The following is a 17,930-nucleotide window of genomic DNA, read 5'->3' on the forward strand; positions in this document are numbered from 1 at the left end:
ATGCACTCAATACTTGGTCGGGAATCCTTTTGCAGAAATGACTGCTTCAATGCGGAGTGGCATGGAGGCAATCAGCCTGTGGCACTGCTGAGGTATTCTGGAGGCCCAGGATGCTTCGATAGCGGCCTTATGCTCATCCACAGTGTTGGGTCTGGTGTCTCTCAACTTCCTCTTCACAATATCCCACAGATTCTCTGTGGGGTTCAGGTCAGGAGAGTTGGCAGGCCAATTGTGCATAGTAATGCCATGGTCAGTAAACCATTTACCAGTGGTTTTGGCACTGTGAGCAGGTGCCAGGTCGTGCTTAAAAATGAAATCTTCATCTCCACAAAGCTTTTCAGCAGATGGAAGCATGAAGTGCTCCAAAATCTCCTGATAGCTAGCTGCATTGACCCTGCCCTTGATAAAAACAGTAGACCAACACCAGCAGCTGACATGGCACCCCAGACCATCACTAACTGTGGGTACTTGACACTGAACTTCAGGCATTTTGGCATTTCCGTCTCCCCCCAGTCTTCCCCCAAATTCTGGCACCTTGATTTCCGAATGACATGCAAAATTTGCTTTCATCTGAAAAATGTACTTTGGACCACTGAGCAACAGTCCAGTGCTGCTTCGCTGTTGCCCAGGTCACGGGCTTCTGCCGCTGTTTCAGTTTCAAAAGTGGCTTGACCTGGGGAATGCGGCACCTGTAGCCCATTTCCAGGTTTCTGCAGGTCCCCCAAGGTCTGGAATCGGCCCTTCTCCACAATCTTTCCAGGGTGCGGTCACCTCTTCTGGTTGTGCAGTGTTTCCAGCCACACTTTTCCCTTCCCACAGACTTCCCACTGAGGTTCCTTGATACAGCACTCTAGGAACAGCCTATTCGCTCAGAAATTTCTTTCTGTGTCTTAGCCTCTTGGTTGAGGGTGTCAATGAAGGCATTCTGGACAGCAGTCAGTTCGGCAGTCTTGCCCATGATTGCGGTTTTGAGTAATGAACCAGGCTGGGAGTTTTTAAAAGCCTTAGGAATCTTTCACAGGGATTTTGAGTTAATTCGTTGATTCAGATGATTAGGTTTGTAGCTTCTTTAGAGTGCCTTTTCATGATATGCTAATTTTTTGAGAAAGGGATTTTTGTTTTTTCTTGACTTTTTCGCCAAAATCATCAGTATTAAAACAATAAAAGGATTGAACTACTTTAGTTGAGTGTAGTGAATCTATTATATATGAAAGGGTACCGGTAATGTTTATCAGTACATTACAGAAAAAATTGAACTTTATCACAATATGCTAATTTTTTGAGAAGGACTAGTATACCCATCCAAGATAATGATGTTTTTTTTTTCCACTAGAGGGCACTCATTCTCTTTGGACAGGGGATGTTTCATAGTGTTCTGGTCATAATCCAATGATTTTTGTGTCATGTTTTTTGGCCTGATATGGCCTTGTAATAGGTTATAGTACAGTATAATAATAACAGTTCATGTAGATGAAGTGCTGAGGAAAAAAAAGCAGACATTGTAAGCAGTTACAATGTTACTCATTACTTGAGTATTGTTATCAACAAGTACTTTTTTTTTTTTTTTTTTACTTCAGTAAATTTTGGGCTGACTACTTGTACTTGAGTAATTTTATTTAGAAGTAGCGAAACTCTTACTTGAGTAATTTTTTTTTTGGGCTACTCAACCCACCTCTGGTGATGACACAGATGATGTAGGACGTCCGTAGTGGCTTGTTTAAAAAAAAAAATGTTATCTTGGACTTCTAAACATTTTCCCCCATTGAAAGCACTGATGTAACAAGTTGTTTGCAACTAAAAGGAGCTGCAAGGTTTTTTTGTTTTTTTCCTGGTCAGGGTGCACCGCCACCTGTTTTCAATGTGAAAGAAGGGAAACATGGAGACAGCAACAGAGAAGTTAGATGAACAGAAAAAATAAATGATAAATTATAGTAGTAAGCGTTGAACAGACTCCTGCACTGTTAAGTAATAACAGAATCCAATCGCGTTATCACGTGAAACGGCACTTTTATTTTGAAATTATTCCGATCAGATACATTTGCTTGTATAGGAGCAGTAATTATACTGAATTACAAGTACTTTTATTTCAAATATTGGTGACTTATGTAAATAACCCATATATTTATATGAGTTGACAAAGCATGTTATCAAATATTACAATAGTTGTCGCACGATGATGACGACATCAACCCGGAAGATTTGTGCCTCGAAAGGGAAGATGCACGAACAGAGACAGGATTGTGCTGCATTTCATTCGACACTCGAGAAACCATGGCTAGCATCTTTGGTTTTTGGAACTAGAAAAAAAGTCCGTTAAAAGGGAATGTCAATTCTAACAAAAGACATGGACGTTTGGGGAATTTAGATCTGAGATATTGTTGAGCGCTAAACGAACGAGCCTTTCAACGGAATAAGCGCTTGTTTGTTTTGACAGCTCTGCATTTGCAGTGTATTTGATATATTTAACTATTGAACGACTCGAACGTGTATCCTCTAAATTATAGTGTGAAGAAGCCATTGTTGGGTAGTTCACGGTTTTGCATCGGCGGAAAGAGCCACGTCACATCGTGTGAACGTCAACGTTTGAACAGCATTGCTCCTTGGTCCCCTAACATCAACTAAAGATCACGGACATTTGGCAATTATGGCTCCGATGGGTATCCGCCTGTCCCCTTTTGGCGTGGCCGTCTTCTGCCTTCTAGCAATCGGCATTTTATATCATATTTACGCCGGGGTTATCTCCAGCAGACTGGCTGCTTTCAGGTATGTCCCTTATCCACCGTTACACGTCATACAAATCGCTGTGGTTGGATGATTTTTGGATAATATACTTTACATATAAAGTCCGGCTACAACCATTTGTCAGCCCAGCTTTGCAATTAATAAAGCTACACTCTTGCTCTCCGAGTGAGGCGCAATTACTGATAAGTAATTATGCTCTAAATCTATTCTATGCAGGAAAAAAAAACAAAAATTGCATCCTTATGGGTGTGTCTGTTCCAGGATGTTAGTTCCACTCCCAATTACACTTACGAATATTTACTGTGGCAATTGTGTCCAATGTTATGTCTTCAAAATGACTCATAGAAGTTGTTTGGGCCTGAAAATATATTATTTTTCTCAGTTGAATTTCTTCAGTTTTTGTATAACGCCGGCAATTTTTTTTTTTGCAGTCAAAGGAAGAACATAGATCTGAGAGAACTTTTGGCAGTATCGGTGGAGGCTGCAGTACTTGGAGGCAAACAAGTAAAACAACAACAACAAAAAACACAGTTATGACAGTGATAAGCATGATCAACAGTAATGTTTTCTTTCTTAGGTGACAAAAGTACGTGAGGAAAACAGTCTGAAGGAGCAGTCAAAGGGGAAGACAAAGGAGGGGGCCAGTGAGCTTTTGACCATGGGGGACCTACTGTCTCATCGAAAAATGTACAACCTTATGAGGAACACCTTCCCAGAGATCACGGTGGGCATTCACAAGCATTTCATAATAAATGATTAAATAAATCCCTGTACAGCAAAGACTGTTTATACAATAAAAAGGGCAATGTTCCCAACAATAAATGAATACATATATTACAGTGGTACCTCGACATACGATCACTTCGACACACGATCTTTTCGACATTCGACGTAAAATTTGACTCGCCATGTGTTTCTGCATCCGACGACATGCTCGAAATACGACGACATGACAGCACCGCAGACGGACGCACGGCAAATTTTCTTGTAAGAGGAATCAACACAGATTTCAAAAAGGTTGGTACAGCTGGTCAAACAAGGAAAAAGGTGGCACCATTAAAATGAAGATGCAAATTATAGAAAAATATGAGCGTGGGGGGTGCGCATCCGTGAAGTGGCTCAACAATATATCTCCACGGTCCTCCTCCGCCCACCGTTCGACCGTTCACCAGTCTTTAAGTTAAGATGACAATTATTATTGTGGTAACATCGCCAAAGAAATCTCCAGCTTCGTCAGGTTTTTATAATTTATTTCAGAATTTATCCAACACAAAACGCCTCCTGACCGCCAAAGTTGACGGTGTTCTCAAGAAAACATGGAAAGCGAAAGTAAACTCTCCCTCTCTCCCTCAGCACGTCAGCCGTTCATGTACAGAAAAAAACGTCCGCCACATTAGAACCCAATTCATTTCACTATTAAGGTAATTATTATTATTATTATATTATTATTCCAATTTTTATTGATAATTTATTTGTTCTGCTATGAGTAATTGCCATTTGTAGTAGTACCAGCAGTATTTATTAAGGATTTAGTGTAGGTTTTTGGGCTGTGGAAGGAATTAATGGGATTATAATGTTTATTTATGGTAAAATCCTGTTCGACATACAACCATTTCGACTTACCAACAAGGTCCTAGAACAAATTAACTTCGTATGTAGAGGTACCACTGTATGTTGATATCTACCTGCTACAATGGCAAACTTATATTAAAAGTTTTAAGGTTGTAGAATGACATTGTTGTCAGCTAATACCCCCCCCACTCCCTCCTAAAAAAAACAGGTGAATAGTGAGGAACATGACAACGTGGTTGATAAAACCACAATCTGGAGCCGGGACATTCCAGCAGACATACTAAAGAAGATCGAAGGGCGCAAGGAAGTTCCTGCCGACAGTGTCACTGTATGGATTGATCCTTTAGATGCCACGCAGGAATACACAGGTAAACATTTCAGTAATTTCATATCTTGGAGCCCTGATTCTCAAAATGCTCCCCTAGTCTTGGGTGACTTGGGCATCCACAAAATATTTTATACTAAAATATTCTGATGCATCATTTTTAAAAGTGCTTGTTTACATACAGTATCGTATAATACCTGCCTAGCCTAGTTTTTGGCTTTTCAAAACCTTATATGATGACCTTATATGACCTGATATGAGTTTGATGACTCCTGCTTCAGAGAACACATTTGCTGATATTTTCATTTTTGACCACCTTACCAAGGATGATTGGAGGTGCAATTCATGTACTATTTGATGACAATAAAGTGCACCTGTGTAATTTTTCAAATGTATTTTGCACATCTTCTGTTAGTCTGATAAACAATAGATTCAGTGTTATTTTAGCACATCATTTTTTGATATATCAAAACTAAGTTGCTGAGCCAAACTTCCATCCATCCATTATCTTCCGCTTATTCCGGGGTCGGGTCGCGGGGGCAGCAGCTTCAGCAGGGAAGCCCAGACTTCCCTCTCCCCATCCACTTCAGCCAGCTCCTCCGGCGGGATTCCAAGGCGTTCCCAGGCCAGCCGAGCGACATAGTCTCTCCAGCGTGTCCTGGGTCGACCCCGGGGCCTCCCGCCGGTGGGACATGCCCGGAACACCTCTCCAGGGAGGCGTCCAGGAGGCATCCAAACCAGATGCCCGAGCCACCTCAACTGGCTCCTCTCAACGCGGAGGAGTAGCGGCTCGACACCAAGCCCCTCCCGGATGACCCAGCTTCTCACCCGATCTCTAATGGAGAGCCCGGACACCCTGTGGAGGAAACTCATTTCGGCCGCTTGTATCCGTGATCTTGTTCTTTCGGGCACGACCCACAGCTCGTGACCATAGGTGAGGGTAGGAACGTAGATCGACCGGTAAATCGAGAGCTTCGCCTTTTGGCTCAGCTCCTTCTTCACCACAACGGACCGGTGCAGAGTCCGCATCACTGCAGACGCTGCACCGATCCGCCTATCAATCTCCCGCTCCCTCCTACCCTCACTCGTGAACAAGACCCCAAGATACTTGAACTCCTCCACTTGGGGCAGGATCTCATCCCCGACCCGGAGAGGGCATGCCACCCTTTTCCGGCTGAGGACCATGGTCTCGGATTTGGAGGTGCTGATCTTCATCCCAACCGCTTCACACTCAGCTGCAAACCGCCCCAGTGAGAGTTGGAGGTCACGGCTTGATGAAGCCAACAGCACCACATCGTCTGCAAAAAGCAGAGATGCAATGCTGAGGCCACCAAACCGGACACCCTCAACGCTTCGGCTGCGCCTAGAAATTCTGTCCATAAAAATTATGAACAGAATCGGTGACAAAGGGCAGCCTTGGCGGAGTCCAATCCTCACTGGGAACGAATTCGACTTACTGCCGGCAATGCGGACCAGACTCTGACACCGATCGTACAGGGACCGAACAGCCCTTACCAAGGGGCTCGGTACCCCGTACTCCCGGAGCACCCTCCACAGGACTCCCCTAGGCACACGGTCGAACGCCTTCTCCAAATCCACAAAACACATGTAGACTGGTTGGGCGAACTCCCATGCACCCTCGAGGACCCTGCCGAGGGTGTAGAGCTGGTCCACTGTTCCACGGCCGGGACGAAAACCACACTGCTCCTCCTGAATCCGAGATTCGACTTCCCGACGGACCCTCCTCTCCAGCACCCCTGAATAGACTTTACCGGGGAGGCTGAGGAGTGTGATTCCTCTATAATTGGAACACACCCTCCGGTCCCCCTTTTTGAAAAGGGGGACCACCACCCCGGTCTGCCAATCCAGAGGCACTGTCCCCGATGTCCACGCGATGTTGTAGAGGCGTGTCAGCCATGACAGCCCTACAACATCCAGAGCCTTTAGGAACTCCGGGCGGATTTCATCTACCACCGGAGCCTTGCCACCGAGGAGCTTACCAACCGCCCCAGAGATTGAAGAGCCCACCTCAGAGTCCCCAGACTCTGCTTCCTCAAAGGAAGGCGTGTCGGTGGAATTGAGGAGGGCTTTGAAGTATTCTCCCCACCGACTCACGACGTCCCGAGTCGAGGTCAGCAGTACACCATCTTCACTATACACAGTGTTAATGGTGCACTGCTTTCCTCTCCTCAGACGCCGGATGGTGGACCAGAATTTCCTCAAAGCCGTCCGGAAGTCGTTTTCCATGGCCTCGCCGAACTCCTCCCATGTCCGAGTTTTTGCCTCGGCAACCGCCGAAGCCGCAGTCCACTTGGCCAGCCGGTACCTGTCAGCTGCCTCCGGAGTCCCACAGGCCAAAAAGGCCCGATAGGCCTCCTTCTTCAGCTTGACGGCATCCCTTACCACTGGTGTCCACCAGCGGGTTCGGGGATTGCCGCCACGACAGGCATCAACCACCTTACGGCCACAGCTCCGATCGGCCGCCTCAACAATGGAGGCGCGGAACATGGCCCACTCGGACTCAATGTCCCCCACCTCCCCCGGGACAAGGGAGAAGTTCTGCCGGAGGTGGGTGTTGAAGCCCTTTCTGACAGGGGATTCTGCCAGACGTTCCCAGCAGACCCTCACAATACGTTTGGGCCTGCCAGGTCTGACCAGCATCTTCCCCCACCATCGGAGCCAACACACCACCAGGTGGTGATCAGTTGACAGCTCCGCCCCTCTCTTCACCCGAGTGTCCAAAACATGCGGCCGCAAGTCCGATGACACGATCACAAAGTCGATCATCGAACTGCGGCCGACGGTGTCCTGGTGCCAAGTGCACATATGGCCCCCCTATGTTTGAACATGGTGTTTGTTATGGACAATCCGTGATGAGCACAGAAGTCCAATAACAGAACACCGCTCGGGTTCTGATCTGGGGGGCCGTTCCTCCCAATCACGCCCCTCCAGGTCTCACTGTCATTGCCCACATGAGCGTTTAAGTCCCCCAGCAGAACGAGGGAGTCCCCAGAGGGGGCACTCTCCAGCACACCCTCCAAGGACTCCAAAAAGGGTGGGGTACTCTGAACTGCTGCTTGGTGCATAAGCACAAACAACAGTCAGGACCCGTCCCCCCACCCGAAGGCGGAGGGAGGCTACCCTCTCGTCTACTGGGGTAAACCCCAGCGTACAGGCACCAAGCCTGGGGGCAATAAGTATGCCCACACCTGCTCGGCGCCTCTCACCGTGGGCAACTCCAGAGTAGAAGAGGGTCCAACCCCTCTCGAGAGGACTGGTATCAGAACCCAAACTGTGTGTGGAGGAGAGTCCAACTATATCTAGTTGGAACTTCTCTGCCTCACAACCAGCTCGGACTCCTTCCCCGCCAGAGAGGTGACATTCCATGTCCCAAGAGTTAGCTTCTGTAGCCGGGGGTCGGACCGGCAAGGCCCCCGCCTTTGGCTGCCGCCCAAATTGCTATACACCTGACCCCTTTGGCCCTTCCCACAGGTGGTGAGCCCATGGGAAGGCGGACCCACGTTGCCTTTTCGGGCTGTGCCCGGCCGGACCCCATGGGAAAAGGCCCGGCCACCAGACGCTCGCCTTCGAGCCCCACCCCCAGGTCTGGCTCCGGGGGGGGCCCCGGTAACCCGTGTCCGGGCAAGGGAAACTTGGATCCTGTAATTTTCTCCATCATAAGGGGTCTTGTGAGCCATTCTTTGTCTGGCCCCTCACCTAGGACCTGTTTGCCATGGGTGACCCTGCCAGGGGCTTAAAGCCCCCAGACAACATAGCTCCTAGGATCATTGGGACACGCAAACCCCTCCACCATGATAAGGTGATGACTCAAGGAGGAGCCAAACTTCCAAACATTTTTAAATTAAAATACTAGAAATTGTCAGCGGTACATGACTGATCAAGTCATATTTGATAGGGGCATGTCTCTAGCACACTATTCCAAAAATCTGACCAAAAATTGCTTATTTCAGCTCTGTATTTATCTCCAAGCTTAGACAAATGGTTTCACCAGACCAGCTGGAGACAGTTTGCTTCCTCGCAGTTAGGATATTGCAACAGCCTGTTAATCTGTTTGAAAAAAGATTTAGCTACTTCGCTTACAATATCTAAAACTCTAATGCAGGGTTGTCAAACCAATTCCACAAAGGGCCAAGACGGTCCTGGATTTTGTTCCAACCAATGAATAGGTCATCTTTTCACCAATCTGATCTCCTACAAGTGTAATCGGTTGATTGCAGTCAGGTGCTGCTTGTTTCAGCGAAAATTCATTGGTTAATGTGTTTTCGCAGCCTTGGTCGAAAAGAAATCCAGGGCCCTTTTGGCCCTTTGTGGAATTGGTTTGACACCCCTGCTCTAATGCCAGGCTTCTGCCACGCACAAACATGAGAGCCCACATTACTTCTCAGGGGTCGACAATATAAATGGTCCGGTGGCCTGGATGTACTTTTAAAACCATCAGGGCCACCAGAATGCTCCAACCATTGGGCCGGTGGGGCCAGTAAAAATAATGGGGCGATTTAAAACCAAACAAAAAAAAACTTATTTCACATTAATTCCCAGTAATTCTGTATTTTGATGATGTTACGCTATCTGATGATGTTACGCTATCCTGATCAAAAAAGCACCTCGTTCCCTCGCTCGCTCCCACGTGAATATGCGCAACCTGATTACTGTTGGTGATTGATTGTCAGTATCTCAGTACCCACCTAACGTTATACTACAAGACGACATGTTTCTGAAACCCCCAGCACCCGGCCAAGTACCGGAGGGAAAAAAGACCACTCAAGAAAGACAAAGTTACCGGAGCAGTTGAGGGAAGGTGAAATCCAATGTGAAAAGAAAAGGGTGAGAAAGTTTCAGCTCCAGTGGCAAGACAGCTTGAATTGGCTCTGCTACGATGAGACAGAAAAACGAGGTTTACTGTGTGGTGTACAGATCAATGCCCACATATGCAGACATATGGTATGAACATAACGTGAAAATTCATCCGCGTGACTACGGAGGAAATAATATCCTCATAACGATGGTCTACCTTGAAAATCGTAAGCCATTATTGCCTTTGTCATCTCTTTGACTTTTAAATTGTTGCCCCGACAACCTAGCCGGGGGAGACTTTCAGAGTGCGGTGAGGGGGAATACATGAAAGCTTTGCCCAGGCATGGGGCTGTCCCGCAAGCCCGCCTCCCCCTGAAGCTCCCGAGAATTTTTTTTTGTCTGTGATTGTTTCCGGAAAAAATTTAAAATATTTGTAAGTGGTCAGCGGAGTTGATTTGGGTTTATTCATGTTTCTGGTTGGGTTATGTTGGTGCACCCTGTAAATTCATGTTCATGTTATTGAAGCACAATTTTTTTTCATGATTGTTGGGATCACTAGCTGACACGTCGACCTGGGCCAGTGGTTTTGATAGTGGTGCCAGTGAACTTCAAAAGCTTATTGACTACCCCTGCTTCTCTGTTGAAATCTTGTAGTCTGAGGTCCGTAGGTCAGATCCTGATGGTTCTCCGGACTGGTTACAAAACCCGAGGAGACAGATCCTTTAAAGCACTGGCACCGTGTCTGGAATTTGTTCCCTCTGCTCTTACGTTCTCTGGACTCTAGAGGCATTTAAAAAGCAGCTACAGACTTAGCTATAGAAAAAAAAAGCATTTCAAGGCCAGTGAGCATAGAATGTTTTTTTTTTTTTATGTTATGTTATGTGAAACTTTTCACAAATACAGTTTACTTAATCTCCTGATCCTCCTTTTGTTAAACTTGTTTTAGGGGGGGTTATCCAAGTATCACTTTTAATAACTTCTTCTCCACCGCTTTTATTTTAAATTCTATTCTTTGCCTTCCCAGAAACATTGGTCAAGTATGTGACAACAATGGTATGTGTGGCTGTTGGAGGTAAACCAGTCATTGGTGTAATACACCAGCCATTCACAGGCTTCACTGGTAAGTACTTGGGTTGACTTTGGTGCCCAATTTTTTCTGTATGACGTTGCCTGCGGGCCACTACATTATTATTGGATTGACTTTTATTCTGTTTGTGTTCAAACCCTAAATCAAAACTACGCAAGTTTAAAAAAATCTATAGACAAAATTGTAATGAGTTATAATATAGTAATATACTTTAGTGATAAAAGTAATACATGCAAAGAAAAAAATGTCAAGAATATTAGTAGCGAGACTCATTCACATGAATGAACTCGAAGTGGTATGAACACTCATGTACATTTTTGCCACACGTTTGTTTTTCAGCCAAAGGTACATGTGAAATACTTAGTGTACTTATTCCTGTAGCAGAGCTGCTCTCACTGATTATTTGCATCATATTGTTGCTATTGTGACACTCGCATAGGGCTGGGCGATATGGCCTTAAACATGTATCACGATAAATTGAGCAGATTTATCTCGATAACGATAAATGACGATAAATTCACCCAAGCGGACTGTTATATAATTTGAAAATCTGAATCAATGCATGAAATACAGATTAACTATTTCTTGTTGATTTATTTACCAGCATTCAATTTGATATACGGTATTTAACAATTGTACATGCAGTCTAAACATTAAATTTATAAAAATTAGGGCTGTCAAAATTATCGCATTAACTGGCGTTAATTTTTTAAATTAATCACGTTAAAATATTTGACGCAATTAACGCACTTGCCCAGCTCAGACATATTTAAATGTCACTAGAGTGAAAGGCCCACCTGTTGTGTTTTGCGGAGTTTTGCTGCCCTCTGCTGGCGTTTGGGTGCGACTGATTTTATAGTGTAAGTAATTATTGCCATCAACAATGGCGGGCTACTAGTTTATTTTTTGATTGAAAATTTAACAAATTTTATTAAAACGAAAACATTATGAGGGGTTTTAATATAAAATTTCTATAACTGATTTAGAACTGATTTATTGTTATAATAAACAAATACAGTCCTTATGTACCGCATGTTGAAAATATATATCCATCTTGCGTCTTATCTTTCCATTCCAACAATAATTTAGAGAAAAATATGGCATATTATATAGATGGTTTGAATTGCGATTAATTACGATTAATTAATTTTTAAGCTGTAATTAACTCGATTAAAAATTTTAATCGTTTGACAGCCCTAATAAAAATGTATTGTAAGCAATAAGAATTCAAGTATGAACATTTATAACAGCGTGTATGATTTGAACAATGTACATTGTCAAAATCAATATGCCTGTGCAAACATGTAATTGTAACACAAATGACTTGCAGCTTGAACAGTACACTTCAAAAAGACAACTTATTGTTAATGGCTGCTGTGATATAATTATTAAATACAAGTGTTTACTTTATGGTTTAAGGGTTTTTTTCCCCCCCAGTGCATTTTTTCATAAATGCACGCACAATAAAAATAGCTGGGGCCATTTCTCGGTCATTATAAGTTTCGCCGTTGGATTGTACTTTATGCAGAATTCTTTACCATCACAAAAGCTATCAGAGGAATCACACACACAGACAGATACAAAATAACGCCACATAGTAATTTCTAGATGCAGTCCGTGCCCAATCCACTCATTAAGTTCAACCGTTTCGACAAGGTTAGAGCCTCTATCCGACTCCATAACGTTCATTTGTAGCGTTAGCCGCTAGCTAGCGTTAGCCTGGCTACCAGTAGAAAGCACTGAAAGCACCATCTCCGGAAATCGTGAGAACAAAGGAGGACAGCGGGTGAAAGCCCGTCTGGATGCCACCAAGAGTCTAGTAAATGTCGGTTGAAAGTTTGGTGAACCTCCCTTAAGCCACACTCCATCACGTTTTGCTTGTAGCGTTAGCTGCTAGCGTTAGCTTACCGGGCTTTTGTTTGATTGGCTTCCTGATGATCACGTGACTCCCTACGTAAGCACATTCACTGCTTTCTTAAAGGGGAATGAACATAGACGAACAACACAGAATCAAAGCGGGATGAAAAGACTATTTTCTTGTTTTATTAATTTACCGAATTTACCGACATGGTCAAAATTACGTCGGTCATCGTTAAGAATTTCGGTGACGGTAAATTTTCGGTTTACCGCCCTGCTCTACGTGACTCGCATGCACCATGCACACATCTCGCATTTAGACACCAATTTCTCCAAATATGAACTGTTCTGCTAAAGGAAAATAAATACAACCCTGCATTTAGTGTAGATAACTTGGTGACCAAATAGATGTGTTTAGCTGTCTTGCTCTAATTTTTTGTTCTCTTCACTCCTACAGCATGGGCGCTTGTGGATCAGGGATCCAATATGACTCCTCGCTCATCCTATAGTGTTAATCCTCCTAAAGTAATTGTGTCCCGTTCCCATTCAGGGAAAGTTAAAGGCTTTATTCACAATGCGTTCGGCAATAACACCACAATTATAGAAGCAGGAGGAGCAGGTGAGTGTGACCGAATGTTATACCTGTTATCATCATCAACGATACTTTAAAACTGGGTACCATATTTTTCGGACTATAAGTCGCACCTGAGTATAAGTCGCACCAGCCCAAAAATGCGCAATCAAGAGGGGAAAAAAAACGTATAAATCACACCGGAGTATAAGTCGCATTTTTGGGGGAAATTTACTTGATAAAATCCAACACATAGAACAGATATCTTACCTTGAAAAGCAATTTAAAGTAAAAATACAATAGAGAATAACACACTGAATAAGTGTACAGTATGATAATGTTACATGATTCATGAATAACAAAATGCGAACGTGGCCGGTATGTTAACGTAACATAGCTATTAAGAGTTATTCAAAGAACGTGGTAACAAGTTTACCAAACCATCAGTGTCACTCCAAAACACCAAAATAAGATGTGAAATGATATAATAATGTGTTAATAATTTCACACATAAGTAGCACCCCCAGCCAAACTATGGAAAAAAACTGCAACTTATAGTTTGGAAAAACACTGTATATTCACGGCAATTTGATCACGAGTAGGCTGGATCAGTATATTTTTGGCTTAGTTATAAATATTTTATTTTTTGCTCCCATGTTTCCACATGACAACAACGAAAACTTTTTTGGGACATTTTTATAAACAGCAACTACTAAAAAAAATATCTTTACCCGTTGATGAACTTTCAATATCAAGTCTTGCAATATATGTCTCGTACCTTCAAAAGATAGAAATCAAGAGTTGTATGTTATGAATTACGCTTTGTCTCTCAATATTGTAATACATGTTGAAATGTGTTTGTATTCTTTTACACCTATGTTTAAAGAGTAAAGACCCTAAAAAATCTTAAGTCCCATAGCTGCTATATAGACATTCTTAGTGCTTTTTTAAATAGAGTATTTCTGTTTTGTGTATTTATGTGTATCACGTAGACGTCTGGAATGTAACACCCACGATGAAGGAGGTACTTTCTATAATGTAGTGAATTATAATATAAGCATACTTCCTTTAGAAAGTAAACATTCAAGTCATGTTTATTATATATATAATCCCTAAATCACCAAAAGGTCCTGAAGGGATTTACAGACGAAAAGTTGACATAAACAATGACACAATACAAATACATGGCGGTAAATCAAAAATATTAGAGGGGAGTGTTATTTGAACTATGATTCAATGTGTTGTATTTGAATATTTTAAGGCAAACCATATTCTTCTTCTCTACCCACAGGCTATAAGGTCCTGTCACTCTTGCAGATGCCTCCAAGTGACAAGGAGCCAATGGACCAGGCAGATGTTTACATTCACATAACTTTCATCAAGAAATGGGACATCTGTGCCGGTGCAGCACTACTATCTGCACATGGTAACGTCCTAACTGTCAGTCTTCAAATTATTGTAATATATTTATAAATTGTAATACAGTATATGCACTGCATTGTTGCAAAAGTCATTTGTCAATGCAGAGTAGTGAAAATTCAGTTCAGTGGCCAATATGGGTGTTTATCTACTTGTAGAATAAAGTTAGCAGACGTTGTGTTCATGCTGGTTTTCTCATCTTGTCTAAACTTAACAGTCTTGATTGAAAGACTGTCCAAAATCTGCTCATTGGCAGCAGAATGAACTAGTTCACAAAAACGTCCACAAAACCATGATACACCATGTTCACGTCACATTCGCCCAAAATATGAACTACTTGATGAACCTATGTTCATTGAACTTGTTCTGGAGCAACACTTGACTGTATGTACCAAAAACAGATGGAGCCACTTAGTGAATATTAGGGGTTGGGAATCTTTGGCATTGGGCAGATTCAATATCTATCGAGCTACACTGGTTGCTATTCAATACAAAAACACTTTAAGGATCATAAGATCAGAAAATTTCAGAGATAAAATACTTACTGGTGATCACATTTGGGAACAAAAGTGCAAAATTTCAGCTTCAATTTAGCAAAAAAATTTTAAATGTGGAATATATGAAATATTGCCTTGGTCTTTAAACAGAAAAGAAGAAAACAATATGAAGCTTCGAGTGACCGATTCCTACCTTCGCGACAGCTGATGCACAGCTCAACAATCATCGTTACTCTGGATTGAGGATTTTATATCGATTGAGGACCTTGCTATCGATAGGCTTGTATTCCTTATCCTAATTAACTGATATCGTTCGAATTGTTTTGTTTTGTTTTTTTTTGTCACAACTTTAGTGAGTTATGTTAATAGAGTGGGGTCTCTAGGATAGAAGACAATTAATTCACATGTATTGGATTAGCATAATTAAAAAAAAAAAAAAAAAAAAGTAATAAACGACAGCAACATTTCTCAAATTTTAACCATTGCAAAACCTTTATACACTGAGCTGACATTTTCAAAGCAGCATAATGCAGGCATCTCACCTGATATTATCTGTAAAGACAGTCCATTTTCTAGAATAACTACCAAACAATGCTGAAGGGGGAAAAAGCGAAACAGCGTTTTTTTTTTCCCCCAACCTAGTTCAAAGGTCTATTTAAAAAAATTCTTGGTGTGAAATTCAGCAACTTCAACTAGAAAATTTGATTGTCGAGCTCCCACTTTATTGTATATTTGCTTTCTCACATGTGGTCCAGTAGGCCCCACAACACTGACCTTTAACCATGTGTTGTAGGGGGCCACATGACAACTCTCAAGGGAGAAGAGATTGACTACAGTGGGACCCCTCTTAACAAAGGAGGACTGGTGGCCAGCGTAGGTATTGACCATCAGGCCTTGTTGGAAAAGCTGCCAAACTGGGATCCCGATAAGCAGTGAAAGCCTGAAAGGTACTGGTAATTTGGTCAGACTTTGTATAGCCATCATTTCCCAGGCCTTCTCTTCTAGAGAGGGGTTGACAACAAACATTAACAGACTTCATGAGGAGCACAACTTCAATCAGCCACAATTCAATAACAGGAACCCAACAGAGCCAACTTTGCTGATGGGGCGCCACACTTCAACATGAATATAGTGTATAGTTGCAGCTTCATGAACTGGTACATTTTATGGAACAGTAACGAAAATTTACACTGCTATGTTAATTCAGTCTTGGAATACCTGGATTATGTGCTGCATCAGTCCCTTCTGCTTCCCATGTTTTAGTGATGGTGTTTGTCCTCCTTGAATTTGCATGGACATGAATGTTACTTTTCCTCACTGTCTCCTCCTACATTGGAAATGGACACACTGAAAAGTATTCCTTAGATGGTTTATAATTGCAGAAGTACTGATACCGTGTTAAACTTCCTGCAGTGCTTGTTCATTTTTTTTTTTTAATTTGCTACTTTGTGATGTCAATGTCTTAAACATTGCATCTACAGTGTGACATTTTTACTTGAATCAGTTCATAACTAAAACACTGTTGGTCTCCATTGCACACTGGATACTACTGGCATTCCTCACGCCACTTTTGGATTGAGCTGCTGCCAGTTTTCTTTTAAAATGGTATTAGATTTGCAAATGGAAGTAAATATACAGATCTTGAGTGTTGTGGATATTCTGTCATTCCAAAATGACAGACCTGGCATGAAAATCCACATCCGTGTTTTGAACAAGTTACCTACTGCTATACCTGTTGTCTATTTAAGTTTTTTTCTCACCAATTTTCAATTCATATTAGAAGAATGTGTCTTGTGTGCTTTTTTTTGTTTGTTAAAAATGCTGTCAAATGTTATTCATTCAAACCGTTAAGTGAAATTAAAGTGCATTGTTTAGTATCTCTGAGGAATACTTAAGACAGCAGCTTAAACAATAAAAAATTCTGAGAATATGTCCAAACACAGAGTTTTTTTTCTTTTAATATACTGTAGTCAGATTGTGCTTTTGCATCAGTGCTTGGAACCCACAGTATCATCCTGCATATCTTGAGATATACATCTCCTTTTAACCGGATAAGACCTGGTGTCTGCGTAAGTGTACATCACATTTTGAGTCTCGTAGTCTTGTCTTTTTAATATTTAATCATTCAAAACCACAGATCATATACTTCATAATTTATTTTATATAAATTGTCGAAGTACGATGCTAGTCTATCAGTCAATGTAGCGGCCGCCATGTGTAAACAGCTTTTCCGGTGAAAATTCTTGTGAATAAATGCTTAAATCCCTGAATTCTTGATAGATATGGACTTATAATACTCTCAATTCTTGGTTAAAAGCAAAAAACGTGCAGTTAGCATTTATTTTACGTAAATATTGCAAAGTATAATGCCAATGCTGTAGCGGCTAATTTCTCCCATTGATTTTTTTTCGCAATGCTTCAAAATGCACGCATGATCTGAAAAATCTAATAATTACCCTGAATCCTCGAACAAATCAGTCCTGAGACCATCCTTCCCGTTTGTATGCGGCACGGCTTTTGTACTTTCTTAACAGAAGTCTGGCGTTGGATCGCTGCAGGTGTCACTGTGACCGACTGCGAATAACTGAAGCGGATTGAGGCATGGCCCCCTACTTGAACGCGTGGCGCATTGAAGGTCGAATCTTACCCGTCAATATCATTATGAAATCTATGCACAGATCTTGTGAAGATGACTCATTTCTTTGGGGTGACATGGTTTCTGCAGACACCAGTGTGACCCTTTGTGTACTACACAGATTGTTGAGAAGCATTTGAGAAAGCAACAAATTCACCTGGAATAAATTATTGCTGTTCGGTTTGTGACTGTTTTATGGTGGCTAAGTTAATGAAGCTGCTCATGCTAACAATAACATTTTAGCTTCAAACAATATTTAAAAACTTAATGAGAAAACTTGTGGGTGAAATTTTGCTAATTCATACAGTATTTGTCAACCTAAAGCAACACTGGGTAACAGTTTTAGTCAATTTTAGTGATACCGGTGGTGGACAAAAGCAGTAGTGTTTTTGCCTTAAGGAAGACAGCGT

The 17,930-nt window shown here is 42.3% G+C and overlaps 1 protein-coding gene across 3 annotated transcripts; it reads left to right on the forward strand.

Moving 5' to 3' along the window:
• Nucleotides 1-2,192: 2,192 nt before the first annotated feature.
• bpnt2 (3'(2'), 5'-bisphosphate nucleotidase 2) lies at nt 2,193-16,823 on the forward strand. Of its 3 annotated transcripts, none has more exons than XM_057857396.1 (9): nt 2,193-2,763; nt 3,174-3,246; nt 3,320-3,466; nt 4,523-4,682; nt 10,479-10,574; nt 12,856-13,017; nt 14,261-14,395; nt 15,679-15,832; nt 15,877-16,823. In XM_057857396.1, exons 1-8 carry the CDS (start codon nt 2,645-2,647, stop codon nt 15,819-15,821), a joined length of 1,035 nt encoding a protein of 344 aa, XP_057713379.1. In that variant the 5' UTR covers nt 2,193-2,644; the 3' UTR covers nt 15,822-15,832; nt 15,877-16,823. The 3 variants fall into 3 exon arrangements, with proteins under 3 accessions (XP_057713379.1, XP_057713380.1, XP_057713378.1); XM_057857397.1 differs by having other exon boundaries at nt 15,891-16,823; XM_057857395.1 differs by having other exon boundaries at nt 15,679-16,823.
• The last annotated feature ends 1,107 nt before the right edge of the window (nt 16,824-17,930 follow it).

Source organism: Corythoichthys intestinalis, chromosome 14 (assembly GCF_030265065.1).
Source record: "Corythoichthys intestinalis isolate RoL2023-P3 chromosome 14, ASM3026506v1, whole genome shotgun sequence".
In the NCBI taxonomy this organism is placed as follows: domain Eukaryota; kingdom Metazoa; phylum Chordata; class Actinopteri; order Syngnathiformes; family Syngnathidae; genus Corythoichthys; species Corythoichthys intestinalis.

Bases quoted from the DNA above. Each gene is read 5' to 3' on its own strand.
- bpnt2 (XM_057857395.1), top strand. From the start codon at position 2,645: ATGGCTCCGATGGGTATCCGCCTGTCCCCTTTTGGCGTGGCCGTCTTC. The intron at 2,764-3,173 runs GTATGTCCCTTA...TTTTTTTTGCAG, and splicing joins AGCAGACTGGCTGCTTTCAG to TCAAAGGAAGAACATAGATC. The intron at 10,575-12,855 runs GTAAGTACTTGG...TCACTCCTACAG, and splicing joins GCCATTCACAGGCTTCACTG to CATGGGCGCTTGTGGATCAG.